Source organism: Cervus elaphus, chromosome 18, assembly GCF_910594005.1.
Source record: "Cervus elaphus chromosome 18, mCerEla1.1, whole genome shotgun sequence".
In the NCBI taxonomy this organism is placed as follows: domain Eukaryota; kingdom Metazoa; phylum Chordata; class Mammalia; order Artiodactyla; family Cervidae; genus Cervus; species Cervus elaphus.
The window spans coordinates 46,345,887-46,363,228 of NC_057832.1; the positions used below are offsets into that span (position 1 = coordinate 46,345,887).

The following is a 17,342-nucleotide window of genomic DNA, read 5'->3' on the forward strand; positions in this document are numbered from 1 at the left end:
GTATGTTAAGTTTTGGTAGGAACTCAATCAATAATATCTAATCTGATGACTAGTCATCTTTCAAAGCAGTAAATTTTAGTACAAGCAGTTACAACTGTGCCATTACTTAGTTTTAACAAAGGTGGAATGCACAGTAACAAACTATTATGATTATTACAAAACCTTGGAAACTTTCTGGGCAGCTTATTTGCTTGTTTGTACATTTATTCCCAGCTGTTAGCTTTTGACTTTATTCTCAACAACTGGGACATTAAGTCCCCTTTGTTAGGAAACGTGGATAGCAAAATTGGGGCTGCAGATCCAGGGCTGAACTCAAACAGTCCTGTCTAAAGAATGTATTAATAATAGCAAGAAAAAAAGAGTATGTTGGGGGTGGGTCTGAAAGAGTGTTAGTTATACCTCTGCTGCTAACCAGCTGTGTGACTTTATACAAATTATTTTTTCTATCTGGGCCTACAGTTATAGAAAAAAGGAACTGAACTCATGTCCCCAAAATTCACACTCCTGTAACATTTTGATATTCGACAATGTGGTTCTTAACTACAGTATCCTAACCACAATTTCCCCAAATCTTTACTTCTGTGTAGTCCCTTTAGGTAACAACACAGTATTCTCAAAAACATTACCTTCTTACTAACACTGTATCTAAAATTCTAAAATAATTGTTCTGGGAAAGTTCTAAATGAAAAGGGCCAGTTTTAGCTCCATTGGGGAAATTTGCCCCAAAGGTATCAGAGGTTTCTCTAGTTAATCTCCAGCTACCTGAAAACATTTCTCCAGTTAATCTCCAGCTACCTCAAAACATTTCTAGGAGCTTTTAATACCTCGCTTAAAAAAAACAAAAAAACCCACAAAAACCAAAACTACAAATCCCATGAGTCAAAGACGGATTAGAAACGGACACCTCCCCTCCAAACCCTTCCCGGTTCCCTAGAATGTAGTCTGCTAAAACTCAGGTTGAGGCATCCTGAAATATGCCTGAGAGAAACGCCTGCTGTTTCATCCCGGTTTTTAATCTGTGCTCTAGCTTGGCTCCTTTAAATCGGTGCTGAGAATGAGGAAGGAAAAGGAGCTACGCAGGGCGGGATGGGCGCGGGTGTGAGCATCACCTGTTCTGGAAGGGGCATGCGCACTGTGAGGGCGCGGACGAGGGGGCGGGGCGCGGTGGGAGGGGCCGACGGCGCCTGGCTGGCACCACTCAGATCTGCTTCTGCCCGGCTTGGGGCGCTGAGGCGGCGTCGGGAGTTGCCTTCTGCAAAGGTTGCCTGGCGTTGTCCAACATGGAGGAGGCACTGGCCTCGGGCATCACCTGCAAGAGGGACTAATCTCCGCCTGGCGTTCAGGGCAGCGGTGCCGGAGTTCCCGAGCCCAGGGACTCCGCCTGCACGCCCTGAGCCAGACCCCTGCTCTGGTTGCTCCTCCGGCGGCGGGTTTCCCGGCGGGGACGCAGCGCAAGGAGGGAGCGCGGCGGCTCCGGGTTTCCTTAAGCCATGGGCAACGAGGCGAGCTTGGAAGGGGAAGGGCTCCCCGAAGGGCTGGCGGCGGCGGCAGCGGCAGCAGCCGGAGGAGGGGCTGGCGGGCCGGGGAGCCCCTTGCACACCGTGATCCCGGCCGGCATGGAAGCGGATCTGAGCCAACTGAGCGAAGAGGAGAGGAGACAGATCGCTGCTGTCATGTCAAGGGCGCAGGGGCTGCCCAAAGGAAGCCTTACCCCGGCCGCTGCGGAGCCGCCTTCCATGCACAGGCATGCACAGCATGATGTATATGTTCGGGCATATATGTACAGCTTCTCGTGCACATATGTGCCAGCCCATATGTGCCATCACGGCAGTACATATATGTCGCTTCCGTTCATTTTATTCTTCCTAATGGGGTGGCTATAAAGAGAACATAAGCCTTCTGTTGGGTAGAAGAAAAATGTTGCATTCCGGAGTTTCTAGTGGGATAGTCAAGGGTTGCATTCTTGGAACTGTGATTTTAGGTTGTGATTTCTGGCCTTTTGGAACCTTTTCCCTCTAGGGTGGCGTGGAGAGACGCCCTCCAGTGTTTTACTAATCTGGAAGTCTTCCATTAATACAGAACGGACGTGTTAGGAAATGGATAGAGCTGGGTGTTTACCTGTCTCTGTTTAAACCTCCTCAGTCATTTTGGGGTCTTTTTCTCTTTGAATAATATTTAAATATTATTTTTGTAGTAATACCTTTAATCTCCTTAGAGGTGATTTGTCTTTCCTTCACACCCCACCCCCAGAGGAGAACATGAGCTGTTTAGGTAGAAGGCATAGAATGAATACACCTTTTATATTCAACGAGGAACCCTAAATTATGTTGTGGCGTTAAACAGATGATTTGGTCACAACTGTGCAGGTGCTGTACATGTATTTATGAATTGGCATATGCTATTTTCTAAACCACTGCTATTTTATGTGGAAAAGGGTATTACAGTTTATGGAAGAATGTGTGAATTTGTGTTATCTTAAAATTAGTTTCCAGTACATACTTTTAAGCACGGAGCAAATAACATCTTGCATAGGAAATTAAGAGCTGATTTGTAATATTAATGTATGCATTTCCCCCACTAGCTCTCTATTTTCCTACATCCCAATAAACTGGTTGTTTTCTAATTAGAGTACTTAGAGGGTATAATCATTGTGCCTGCCCTGCCTTTATTCTGTAAACAAACCCTTTAACTTCACACCCTTCCCTTCAGAACAGTTCTCTGACCGTGGTCCTGAAACCACTCCTGCTTTATGGTAACCTAACAATTTTCATTAAAGATACTGGAAATATAAAAAATCTTGATGTAGGTGTAGGCTTTTATCCTCTACTTCATAAAATAAATGCACTTTAACTTAGGAGCTATAAGTATATACATATAATTTTGTCAAGTAACTAAATTTAGGATAACTGTAAAATGTTTTATGGATGATAATATTTTTCACATAAAATCTTAAATGCATAAACTATATCAGGTAAAAACCCTATTTTCTTGAAGGGAAACCCAATACTACTGGTAAAAACTGGCTTTTTCTTATTGAATATGTTTTTCTGTGTTTTTTTAATTAGTGATATATTGGGCTATTCCTTTGGCATGAAGTCTTTCTTATACGTTCCCTTAAGAATACAGTTTATGATATGTACTGTTTTTCTCTACTAATTAAAACTTGACTTAGAAAAAAGTTCGAATGTTCATATAGTAGATTTTTTAGGATAATAATGAGGTACAGTACTTTTACTAACCTTTTAAAAAATGTATGCCAGCTCTGCTGCAATTTTTTCCTAAGAGCCACAAGCAACAGGTTTAGCATGCTGGTTACAGATACCAGGAAAAGTGAGAACTTTGATTTCTAAATTCCTTACTTCTATTTAGTGGGTGGCTAAAAAATAATATTTCAGCCTATGAAAGTATAGTGTTTTATGCATTATTTGTATCAGGTAGCGTAATTTTAAAGCTCTCTACTGATAGTTTTTTTACCATAGAATTCTTAGCAATAGATTTCTGTAGTCTAAACAGTTAATGACAAAAGCTTCGTTCAAATATATAAACAATATGTGCATGATTTTGGCAAACTGTTTACATGTTACTGAAAGATTTCTATAAAAATCTATAATTTTGGAAAGTTATTATTCCCATATGTGACAACCAAATAAATACTTGGCTTATGATTTAGATTTTTAGAAACATATTAATTCAGGTATATATAAGAAATTATATCCAAATCATTTCACATTTTAGGAGGTTACATGATGTGAATTAGACATGGTGGGTTTTTACTTTTTTTTTTTTTTAAGAAATAAAGGTTGACAGCCCAAAGACCTTATCTTATTATTTTTAACTGACTCATAGCAAATTATATATGCTTCTCAGTCATATATGCCTAAGTTTCCTTGCCTCTAAATAAGACAATAATACTTATTTATCTTGTAGAGCCATTGTAAGGGTCAGTTAAAAATTGACAGGACCATTTCTGCTTGGATTTTAATTTGAAGTAACCCTATACATATAAAAAGTAGTAATATTGCTATCAGCAGTGAAAGGCACTGGCAGTGATGGCTGCAGACAAGTTGTTGGTTAAATTATTCATTATTATGAGTTATTTTGATATATCTATAATATATCTATATTCTTTTACATACAGAGAAGTCAGTGCAGTGTACTGGAAATCCTGTCCCCCATCCTACCTGCTGGGTCTTAGGACTCCAGATTTCTGTGACTAACTAGTTTTATAACCTTGAATTAATATCTTTGCCTCTTAAATCCTACTATCCTCTATCATGTAAAAATGAATAGAGATTCCTAAAGTAGCTTATATTATTATAAAATTTTATGACTCAACACTATCAAGTGTCATTGCATTTTGTGTTACATTTCAAAATCTTTTAGTATTCCAACTGCTTTTATAGTCTGGCTCTTGAATGCATTTTTTTTCTCGTTTGTAGCTGAAACATTTTTTTCTGTTAATATGTGAAAGCAAAATTCTAATATGAGGATGGCAATAGTAAAATGAAAAAGAGAGGTTGTATAAAACTTGAAGAGTTAAAAGCTAGAAGTTAGAGCTTACAAATGAAATAGTCCTGGATTTTTTTATTCATTGTTGATCCAGGGAAATGCAATTTTATTACTTCTTCTACTCATTCTATTTATACCTACAGATGTGTCATATAGACAAACTTTCCTGAAAAATACTTCCTATTAGTAGAATGTGACAATTCTGACTGAATTGATTATTTTCCTTAGCATTCCTTGAGGCCTCCCCTACTGGGTAGACACCTCCACAACTGTTTGTCTTTCTAGAGCAGCAAACTAAAATGAAAATGGAATGTTTCCATTTATATCTCAGAAGACCAGTAGAAAAATTTAAAGTGAAAAAGATTCAAGAAACAGTAATCAACAGGGAAACAAAAACCTGATATGTTCATTCATTTGTTCTTTCACTGTTATTCATTCATTGATTCATCAAACATTGATACTCATCGACTAGTTACGAGCTTTGGTTCTAGTGATGCAAAGATGAGTAAAACACTTTCTCTCCCTTGGAGCTCATGATCTAGTACACAAGAAACAGATTGCATTTTAATCATTCTTGTTTTTATTTTATTTTATTAAAAAAAAATTTTTTTCATTCTTGTTTTTAACACGACTATTATACCCAACAAAAATTCATCAAAAGACAATAGTTAGCTAAGACATCTTTTTTTTTTTTTGCTCAGTATTAAGCCTGTATCTTCTCTTAATTATTATCTGTTTCTCACTTTCAGACATCCATGTTTTATATATATTATTATAGCAACTAAAACTAAATTTAGTTTGTCTACCTGTATAGATATTCTCTTACAGGGGGCTTCTATAACATAATACAACTTAATATTTATAGGACACACATGCAGTTATAATTTCTAATGCAGGCAGCTTGCTTTACCTTTTGGTATTTATTGTTATCACAGATATTTGGTACTCAACAACATTTAATTTTGTTTTGTATAAATCAACTAAGTGAAGAAACATCACGGAAACAATGATTATGTTTAATAGTATTTTCAGGGTTTCCCTCGTGGATCAGATGGTAAAGTGTCTGCCTACAATGCGTGAGACCTGCATTTGAACCCTAGGTTGGGAAGATCCCCTGGAGTAGGAAATGGCAACCCCCTCTGCATAGTATAGTTAAGAATAGATTTTTAAATACTCTGTTTAACTATGGATTTCTTCAATAAAATGCCTAAATAATTCTTTATAGGATAATCTCTTAAGTTTGTGCCCTACAAGGGAGTGGTAAACTTTATTAATTGAATAAGTCCTAGAATAATGTGAAAGTATAAACAGTGGAACTTTTAAAATATAATCTATTTTGGATTGTTTACCACGGCTCTTCAGCCAAACCCACTCCAGTGTTCTTGCCTGGAGAATCCCATGGACAGAGGAGCCTGGCAGGCTACAGTCCATGGGGTCACAAGGAGTTGGACACAACTGAGCAGTTAGCACTCTGCCTTCATATGGAATGGAGCAAATGGATAATTTTAGTTCCTTTTTTAAGTACAGGCTTCAGAGACAAGTTTTTATAACTTTTTTCCCTGGAGGAAATTTCCAGAACTAAGAGTTCTGTTTATTAATCTTTTATTAGAAAATAACTTTGTGGCATACATTGCCATTTATAGTTTATTTTCTTCTGACTTGTTGCTGTCTAGAAGTAATACGTCTGTGTTGCTTCCTACTGTGCCTTACATTTTTTCTTTTTGAACAGAGAAATTTTTATTACAGGGTCATGCAAAGAGATGGGTGGCTTATGCCTTAAGGACCCCAAAGTTACTAAAAGCTTTCTACAAAGCCCTTTTATAAGAAAGGTAGGGAAGGACATGGTTAGTTGCTGCAGACTTCTTGGTGTCAAATCCTTTGTTCTTGAAGTCATGATCAGTCAATGATGTTCCTATAAGTCACTACCAAATGAATGTTATTCTCTGTCATCCTGGTCGTAGCTAACAGGAGGCAGATCTCAGTTGTATGTCTTACATCTTGATCTATCATCAGATTTCTGTGCCATTAGGGGAAATTAAAAAATGTAATTCATATTAAGTACCAGATGACCTGAAATGAAAAAGTTATAGTCTGGTCTATTGGCAGGTAAATTTTTGACAAAACAAGTTAAAACCTATATAATGTTGTGATCATCTCATATTTTAAGTGCTACTGAATCAATCTGTTTATCTCATTTTCTTTTAATTAAAAAGAAATCTTTTTGAAAATTAGCAGTTTACATCTATCAAAATACAGCTTGATTTATCCCTTAGTTCTGATGCAGCATGTTCTTATTACTTGCAACTTTATCAGTAAATAGCTTATTTAGAGACTAAAATACTTGATAAATGTGTATATGAGAAACAAGTATTTTAATTATTTAACCAGTCATTTAGAATTGATGTGTCCAAATTAAAAAAAAAAAATCCATCTTGTATATTTGTCTATGAGTTAAAAGAATTTTTGCAAATTACTTGTTAGTTTTTAAGTCATTGTCAATAATAGTACCTAATAGTGGTAATAGTAAATGTTATAGAAGACATTAAGTAAAGAGATCTTTATTTCTTTTCTTCCTCTGAGTAAAGTAACAACACTTTTCAAAAGTGGGATAACAACCAGCTTGTTGCTCTTTGTATATCAAGCTGTGTCTCAGGATGCTTTAAACATCTTATTGTTACATTAAGGGATCTCAGATTTAGAATGCTATTGGAAAAGTAATTGAGTGATGTCATGCTATTTTTCCACAAGAAAGAATTGTTTCTCAAAATTTTCTAATTAAAGTAGGAATACTTATTCTACAAGTTTAATATGGATAATATTTGATGGATATTACATTTTTGACAAAATAGGGTAAAATTGAGTAGATGATCAAGTTTCCAAGAGCACCTAAAAACCTCCTTTACCAGATCCTTTGATGTCATATTGTATGTCTTATGTAGCTAATGTAAATTCTAATATTAAATAAAGAAAACAGTTGTTTTTAAAAATGAATGTTTTCACCTCTTGGTATGCTAGTGTTTGGGAGACTAACATTTTTTGACCATAACCTTTGCTTAAAAAGGTATCCTGTGAACATGAATGTGTGAATGTACTGGAACATGTCTTTGCATTGTTTTGTTGAGTTAATATATTAAACAGACTTTAAATATGACCAGATTCTATTCTTAACTATTAAGTGTAAATGTGAATTGTTTTTTGTTATAAGTAGTTTCTAACTAGATATTTTAATAGTTCATAACTTATAGTAGCAAGTATTGGATCTTTCCCCCTTTGCTTCACCTCCATGTTGAAAATCTGAACCCATGTAAAGAAAATAACAGACATTAAAGATCTTATATTACTTACAGGATGATGTAAAAATGGATTTTAGTTATATTTATATGATCAAAATTTTGAAGATGTAAGAAAGTAGCAGCTTTTTCATATAATTTTGAGTTGGTATAATTTCCACTATTTTTACTTCTGTTTGTTTCATTCTTCTAGGAAACAAGAGTTGGATAGTAGTCAACCTCCAAAGCAACCAGGAAAACCGCCAGACCCTGGGCGTCCAATCCAGCCTGGTCTCAGTAAGAGTAGAACTACAGACACTCTAAGGTCAGAGCAGAAATTGCCTGGAAGGAGTCCTTCCACTATTAGCTTGAAAGAATCGAAATCCAGAACTGATTTTAAGGACGAGCACAAGTCTAGTATGATGCCTGGCTTCCTCTCAGAGGTTAATCCTTTAAGTGCTGTCTCCTCTGTTGTAAATAAATTCAATCCTTTTGATTTGATATCAGACCCTGATGCCTCCCAGGAAGAAGCCTCCAAGAAACAAAAAATAGCTCAGAAGGAACAAGGAAAACCCGAGGGAGTCACAAAGCCTCCATCACAACAGCAGTCTCCCAAGACAGTTCCTAAGCAGCCAGGACCTGTGAGGGCTCCGCTTCAGCAGGAAGGTTCTCCAAAATCTGGATCCTCTCAGCCGCCAGAAAAAAGTAAATCACAACCTCCAGAAACAGGAAAGCCAGCTCAGGGCTTCCCCCAGGCTCCTCAGACAGACCAGGTAAAATTGCCACTTCAGAGAGATGCATCCAGGCCTCAGACTAAACAGACAGAGCCAGGAAGGGGTGAGTCGGCTAAACCCTCACTGCAGAGCCCCTCTAAGCCACCTAGTCAGCAAGGAAGTCCTGGAAAATCTCCAGCCCAGCAGCCTGCAGCTGAAAAACGTACCGTACCACCGCCTGGGCCTGCAAAGCCCCTAGCTCCACAGCTGGGAACAGCAAAGCCCCTGGCCCAAGCTCCAGGGCCCACAAAGCCTGGAGCTCAGCCTCCTGGGCCTGCAAAGCCCCTAGCTCCACAGCTGGGAACAGCAAAGCCCCTGGCCCAAGCTCCAGGGCCCACAAAGCCTGGAGCTCAGCCTCCTGGGCCAGCAAAGCCCCTCGCCCAGCAGCCAGGGACAGCAAAACCCCTGTCTCACCAACCCGGGCCGCAGTCTCCAGCTCAGCCGCCGGGGCCAGCAAAGGCTCCAGCTCAGCAGCTTGGGACGACCAAGCCTCAGGTCCAGTCGTCCGGGCCAGGCAAGACTCCACCTCAGCAGCCAGGCCCAGTGAAGCCCCCTCCTCAGCAGCCGGGCCCAGTGAAGCCCCCACCTCAGCAGCCGGGCCCAGTGAAGCCCCCTCCTCAACAGCCAGGCCCAGTGAAGCCCCCTCCTCAACAGCCGGGCCCAGCAAAGCCCTCTCCTCAACAGCCTGGTCCAGTGAAGCCCCCTCCTCAACAGCCTGGTCCAGCGAAGCCCCCTCCTCAACAGCCAGGCCCAACGAAGCCCCCTCCTCAACAGCCTGGTCCAGCGAAGCCCCCTCCTCAACAGCCAGGCCCAACGAAGCCCCCTCCTCAACAGCCAGGTTCAGCGAAGCCCCCTCCTCAACAGCCTGGTCCAGCGAAGCCCCCTCCTCAACAGCCAGGCCCAACGAAGCCCCCTCCTCAACAGGCAGGACCTGCAAAGCCCTCAGCTCAGCAGTCTACAAAACCAGTAAGCCAAACAGGAGCTGGGAAACCTCTGCAGCCACCAACGTTTCCATCTGCAGCACAGACTCCAGTACACGGCCTCCCTAAAACCATCTGCCCTCTTTGCAATACCACTGAACTTCTGTTGCATGTTCCAGAAAAGGCCAATTTTAACACGTGCACCGAGTGTCAGACCACTGTCTGTAGCCTCTGTGGTTTTAATCCCAATCCTCATTTAACTGAGGTAAGTTCAATTTCTTCATGACGTTCATGCTCTTAAAACATATCACTGTCTTCCACAAACAGTGTTTAGTTCATCACTGATATGACAGGATGGCATTGTTTTTCTATGTTTCTTTTCTTCTTTTCCTCCTCCTTTCCTGCTTTCTTCTTTTTCTTCTCTGCCAAATGTAAATTAGAGTTTTTTCAATGTTTCCTCCAGTAATAATATTTCTCTAAAACATTACTATAATTTCTGAGAAATTTGACACATAAAGGAAGTATGAATTCATTGAAAAATGCAGAGTATTTACTCATTGCATTCTGGATGTAAAGTCCACACTATTACTATATTACATTAATATGCTACATTAACTTTTAAATTCATGCTCCTACCAACCTATCATGTAATACGCTTGATATGATATTTTTATACGGGATCCTGTTTATGCTGGGGGAAAAAGCAGACAAGGTTTTCAGATTCTAAATACAATTTTAATATAAAACAATACATTTTTTCAAACTACACATCCCTTTTCCTGCCAGTGATTTTGCCATAATCTATGAGAGCATACTTCCTTCTTTAGTTAGAGTCATTCATAAAAGTATAAATCACTTCATAAAATGAAGTCATTAGAGCGGGTTCAACACTGATGGGTATTTACATAGAAAGATCACAGTTTGTAATTCCAGGTCTTTGGGTAAGCGTTCCTGACAGACTCAGTCATGAATGGGCCAGTTGTGACACAAATGAGTTTTAGATTGTTTAATCTGATTCAGGTTAGAAAAGTGATTCTCAGCAAGCCAGTTAATGTTAACTTAGCACTTAAAGGCCCTGGATAAAGTGGCATTTTAATAGGTAGAGATTTGCGGACCTTTTCGGGGAAGGGACAAAAAACATAAAGCTGCAGAAGAACTTAGAAATTCTCTGGAGTTAAGAAATAATACAGTGAAGATGATATAATAATATAAACTAAGTGAGAATAAGAGGGGTTAGGATCCAAAAGAAGATGTTTTTAAAAGAAATGCAATAGTCCCTACCCAATGAGGAGGCACAGAAACCATTTAGTCCATCTGGGAAACAGCTGTTAGTGGGCTGTGTGTGCATGATGTCTGCGAACAGCCCAAGAAGGAATGGAGGCAGCAGTCATTGAAGGATTGTGTGATTTAAATATCTCCAAGAGTGGAGACTCATGTACCCTCATTCTAACTGAAATCCCTTTTCTGCTAAAAACAACAGTGATAATTATTGGTAGCTGTTAAGTTCATTTGGATACTTACTGTGATGAAAGATGATAATGATGTCCATTTAAAGTATGTCAACCTGTGATTTTTTGCCAATGTATTTTTACTCTTTTTACCAGAAGTCATATTGAGTACTTTAACATTTTAGATAAGGGATTCTTTAATGGTAAAATTGGAAATAACAAGAACATTTATGTTGTGGAGGAGATCAGATTATAAGTAGTTTGTTTATATATTTGTAGCTTTTTTCCATACCTTAAACTTTTCTGCATTCTTTTCTTATTTTTTAAAAAAATTTATTAAAGTATAGCTGATGTATAAAATTGTTACAAGTGTACAGCATATTGATTTACAAGTTTAAAGGTTAATAAAATGTTTGCTGTATTCTCCATGTTGTACAATATATTCATATGGCTGATTTCATATATAATAGTTTTATACCTCTTAATCCTTTACCCCCAAGCTGCCCCTACCCCTTTTCTTCTGCCCACTAGTAACCCCTAGTTTGTTCTCTATATCTGTGTGTCTGCTTCTTTTTTGTTATAATCATTAGTTGTATTTCTTAGATTCTGTGTATAAGTGATATCATACAGTATTTGTCTTTCTCTATCAGACTTATTTCACTTAATGTTCTCCAAGTCCATCCAGATTGCTGCAAATGGCAAAATTTTATTCTTTCTTCTAGCTGAGTAGTATTCCATTGTATATATGTGTGTGTGTATGTATTTATAAATTTTGATGAAGATGTGTTTCTGCCCATAGTATACCATCTTCTTAGGAATGTGTAGTAATAATGACTTCAAACAGTAGATGATCATTTTATAAAATGTTAGTCATGACTTTGTGGCAATTTGTAAGACAGAAACATTTACTTGGTCCTTCAAGCTAAATAATTATTTGAGTACCTACAAAGTGGAAGGTATTTTACTATATGTGTGGTAGGATATAAAGATAAGTAAAACATGATATTGATCTCTACATGATTCAGGTTCACTAGGATAGATAACACAAGCACAAGGAAATATAACATGTGGTCAAATAATGAAAGCTATGAAACACATGAGCAAACATTATGGACTGTAGGGTAGGAAGTGTCATTTCCAGTGGGTGAGATTAAGGAGAGCTTCGTGTAGAAAATGGCATTTGTGCTAGGTATGTAAAGATGGATAGTATTTCAACAGATAAAGGACGTGAAAGGGAGTAATGATTCGGTCTAAGACCTAGAGCCAGAATAATGCAAAGTGTATTTAGAAAATTGGCATAACTCTAGGTTGGCTGAAGTGATGGGGAGGAAATGAGCAATTAGATTGGACAGAAGTTGAATGCAGATTTTGGCATTCCACATCAGTAGCAGTGAGCATTCTGCTTTTTGAAACTTACCTTAATTTATGTCATATTACCAATCCTTCATTAATTCTACAATGTGTATCAAATGCCTAGTTGTGAAACACTGACAAGTACTTTGGTAGAATCAAGTATTTGTTAGATATGGTATTTTCCTTCAACCAGAAAATAGAGGAAATAAAAATTGTAGATAAGAAAGGGGATAAACAAATATATAAGAAAACTAAATGTCGAGCTTTACAGTCCACATAGTTCTTTCTTATTTGTTTTATCAAAATTAAATTTCCAAGTAATTCTGTGGTTATATATTCTGTTTTCTCTGTTATATTTTCTTAATTATAGAGAAAACTGGTGTTCAAGTGGTTTTTATGGTTACTTTACTTGTTAGGATCAACCTGATAGCAAATAACTAGAACCCAAACTAAATGTTCTGATTCCAAATCCATTTACTCATGGTAAGAAGAAAGAAAGGGCTTTGAGATCAAATGAAGTAACCATGACTGTCTGTAACAGTATCACAGCTCTCTTCATGGGAATACAAGTATTTGACCTGGGAATGTGAAGAATGATAACTTGGACACACTTGGACATACGTGGGGGCAGGTAGAAGATCTCAGTGGCTTTAAAAAAAGCATCCCCATTATTAATGAGATGAGTGTGGGCAAATCATTTACACTTTCTCTATCAGTAATACCATATAAACAATGGAAACAATATGTTCTCTGCTGAACACAGTGAATTGTTAGGATTAACTAAATTTGTATGAGAAGGTATTTTTTCAATATATGAAGTTCTTTTGAAGTTTTAATATTATCTGCCATGGATAATCTGATATTTTAAACAGAGTTGGCTTTGAAAGTTTACCCTCAAATTATTTTCTACAGATACAATATCATGAATTGTTGGATTCTGTGATAACAATCAAGAGCCATTTGATCTACAGTGTTAAAACATTTCATTTTAACTTTAATTTTCAAAAGGAAATGAAAAGAAATAGCACTCCTCTCCTACCACAGAGTGATATAAAGGAGAAAACAAATAAAAGATTTCTCAACCAGGAGTCAAATGCACTGAATCTCTTACCCTCCTAGTAAAGCTGTCCTTAATTTGGACACTGACCCTCTGCCATCCTATTTTCTCTTATTCAATGGAGACGCGGAACAGAAATAAATACAGAAAAAACTCTGCTGATTACCCATTCTGAATGGTGGAGACGTTCATTGTAAATGAGTGGTTTGGAGAGATTCACTTGACATTTTAGCAATACCACCACATGAAGGATATAGAGGAACTAGTGAAAAACAAAACAAAACACCTGACCTCAAAGGAGAGCATCTACTCAGAAAATAAAGAGAACTCGTAAAATTCGTATGATGCGTATTTCATCAATAATTAGTATACTCCAATTTCAGTGTGCTGACCTGAAGATAAAAATGGGCCCAGTTGATGTTTTGGAAATGAGACCCCCAGAATTTTCCCATCAAATTATCTAGCTACTTAATTGAGGACCTACTATGTTTCAGGCACTTTCTGGACTGTCTTAGATGTAAGAGTGAACGAAATAGCCAAAAAGTGTGTATTGGTCAGAGTGGCAAATAAAACGTATAGTGGGACAGATGGTAGTAAGTGTTATGGAGAAAAATGAAGTAGGAGAAGGTTATAGCACAAACCAAGGGAAGGGGTTGGTGATATAGTGGTGAGGTCTCTTCATTCCCTGTCATTCGGGGATTAGCATGTGGGAGTTGATGGATGACTCAGGAATCTGGAATTTTTAGTGGTGACTAAAGGTCTAATTTATGTGTATAGTTCTAACTGAGGCTGAGGGTTTGAAGGGGGCTAAATAAGGAAAGGGTGGGAATGTACCCAGGAATGTTTAGAGTTCTGAGATCCCCCTCTTTACTCTTCCCTGTGGTGTTGTGGAGGCTGGGAGTAAGCCTTTTATCTCCAGTATAGGGAGCTCTTTCTAAGTGCCTGCCCATGAAATTGTAGACATTTTGAGGAGGTGGTTATCTGAAATTCTGAGGTTCCCTTGGGATTCTGAGAGCTCTGGGGCTCTAAGAAAAATATTTTAAAATTATGGAAATTATATCTAAGAGCTTATTATTTCTGAGAGTTCCAGCTTATTATTTCTAAGAAATTATATCTGAGAGTTTCAGAAAGAAAGAATCAAGGCTATGGAGTCAAGCTCTAGAAAAAAGGAAGTCCAGATTTTGATCCACCAGTAGTCAAGCATGATTAACAAAATGCCTGATAAATATATCCTGGTAAAATGATGTGATTTCCAAGGATAAGGAGAACATTTGAAAGACTTCTACAGAGAAAAAAAGTATCATCTACAAAAAGATGAAAAATCAGGCATCTGTATAATAGTCATTATCAACACAGAAGACAGCAGAGAGGGAACAATTTCTTTGCATTTCTAGAGATTGTGATATGATGAATTTTCTAAGTAAGCAATCAAGAGGGAGTGTGCGAGCAGCTTAAGAATTTTTTTCATATTTAAAAGTCCATAAAAATCATTAGCAGTTTATATAAGTAGATGTATACTTCCCTCATAGCTCAGTTGGTAAATCATCTACCTGCGATACAGGAGACCCGGGTTTGAACCCTGGGTTGGGAAGATCCCCTGGAGAAGGAAATGGCAACTCACTCCAGTGTTCTTGCCAGGAGAATCCCATAGACAGAGGAGTCTGGCGGGCTACAGTCCATGGAATCGAAAGAGTCAGACACAACTTAACGACTAAACCACCATACATGTGTACACAGGTGCACATATGTATATATCACAATCACTGGAGTTCTTCTATTAAAATGGAAAATGGAGAGTGGGATGGAGTAGTTGACCCCAGAAATGAAGAAAACTAGAAAGACATTATCATTTTTTCCAAAATGTAATTGTGTAATAGTAGTGGAATGTGAGATGATATTAGATGGTATTCAAATCAAAGTAAAAAGTTATGCATTATTTAACTGTGTGTTAAAATATTTAATTAATATATCAATTATATTTCTTTGGACGTTACTTAGTGAAGTGAAAGTCGCTTAGCTGTGTCTGACTCTTTGCGACCCCAAGGATTATACAGTCCATGGAATTCTCCAGGCCAGAATACTGGAGTGGGTAGCCTTTCCCTTCTCCAGGGGATCTTCCCAACCCAGGGATTGAACTCAGGTCTCCCACATTGCAGGCAGATTCTTTACCAGCTGAGCCAACAGGGAAGCCCGAGAATACTGGAGTGGGTAACCTATCCCTTCTCCAGTGGATCTTCCTGACCCAGGAATCAAACCTGTGTCTCCTGCTTTGCAGGCAAATTCTTTACCAACTGAGCTATCAGGGAAGCTCTGTCATTGCTAAAGACAGTCCTAAAATAGGTGGTAATATAAATAAGGTTGTTTTTTGAAAAAATGTAGCTTTTAAAGGAGAAAATATACACCTTAAATTTGTAAACCACAACTTATTATTTGATATTATAATGGCAGCCACAAGAAAACATCAAAGCAAAAGTTGACACTGATTAATTCTGAAGAGTAAGACTTGGTGGCCGAGAGACAGGCTTTTACTTTTAATGTCATATCTTTTTGTGCTATTTTTTAGCCTTATAAATCCATCTTATAATTAACACTTCAGTAACTTAAAATTTTCTCATTTATCACATAATTGGTTAAACAGTTTATATGAGGTGAAGGAAAGGGTAAATTAGATTCTCAATTTTCACATCTTTAGCCTTGGCATCTACTTGGTGAACTGACAAGAATTTTTAGTTCTAAATAACAGTGATGATTTGAAATGCCTTATGCCTGTCATGCCAAATTTGGTCCATTTTTTTCATTTGTTCTTTGCTTGTCACAGCCATGACAAGCAAAAATGGGCACCATTTTTATTTGAACCCAATAAAGATAAATACAAGTCCCTTGATTCTAAGCATAAAATTTTTATTTAATAGAAGATAAAGAACATTTTGTTTTTTTTGCTACTCTCTAATAATGCTTATGGTTATCTTTCATACATTTATTTCATACATTTCATACATATATTTCATACATTTAATACAAAAATACCCTGACTATAACAAACTTAATTTCTCTATCTAAACTAATTTTCTCATGAATTTAGAGGAATAGAAATAATAATTTAAAAATCTATATTACTTAAATGTGTTCACAAATGCCATGTTTGTTTAGCTCTCATTTTCCGTGAGGTCCAGTGTACAGCGTTTTCCTCATGACTTGGGTGTTCCTCATGTAAAATAAATATGTATTCCTCGCGCTCTACCTGTAAGTTTAATCTTTAGCACCAAAGCCTTTTTTTCACTTGGAGCTTTTAAATTGGGAGATGTTTCAGTGTCTTTCTGCATGTCCAGCTTTTATATCCACTAAGTCAATTGCTACATATCACAACTAGTATGATGATCTGTATAGCTTAGTAAAAACAGATGTTCTGCCATGAAAGCGGATACCCACAACTAACAGAATCGTTTATTGGCTCAGTAAACTTAATACAGTGATGGGTTAACTTGTTCATTGTTCAGATCCCTTGAGAAATCACACATACCTAACACTCTGTCTCCCCTATTACCGTATCTTAATTAACTTAGATAAAAACGGACCCTTACACACATTTCAAAAGGACTGTATTGAAGGCAAAGATGTAAATAATCTATTAGAGGTTTATAATGTTCTTCCTTGAAGTAATGCCAATATCAAAAATATCAGTAAAGCATCAATAGATCTGGGTTGTAGTCCTAGCTCTGCCCTTTACACATCTGTACTCTTGCTGATATTATGAGTTGAGTTAATAGTAGTCCTAGTTACCTATGGTAAAGAAGCCTTTTTCTTACTTTATTGTTACTGATATTCAGTCAGGTCATTGTAATTTTTCTGAGTGTTTGGTTTCCTTATTTATAGGGCTTGTCATATACTAAATATCACATTTGGCCATATAAGTGGAAGTGCTTTGAAATTGAAATGAATAAATTATTTGGATTTATTATTATTACTATTGCTATTATTGTTTATAAAAATTCTAATAAGTATGGATAGTCCCA

At 37.5% G+C, this 17,342-nt stretch overlaps 1 protein-coding gene across 1 annotated transcript in view; it reads left to right on the forward strand.

The window, feature by feature from the left end:
* The first annotated feature begins 1,233 nt into the window (after positions 1–1,233).
* The window catches only part of PCLO (piccolo presynaptic cytomatrix protein), a 374,153-nt gene continuing 358,044 nt past the window's right edge, over positions 1,234–17,342 (forward strand). Inside the window, exons 1-2 of the mRNA XM_043873094.1 lie at positions 1,234–1,744; positions 7,993–9,736. Coding sequence (XP_043729029.1) covers positions 1,491–1,744; positions 7,993–9,736 — 1,998 coding nt within the window. The 5' untranslated portion in view covers positions 1,234–1,490. The remainder of the gene's footprint in view (positions 1,745–7,992; positions 9,737–17,342) is intronic.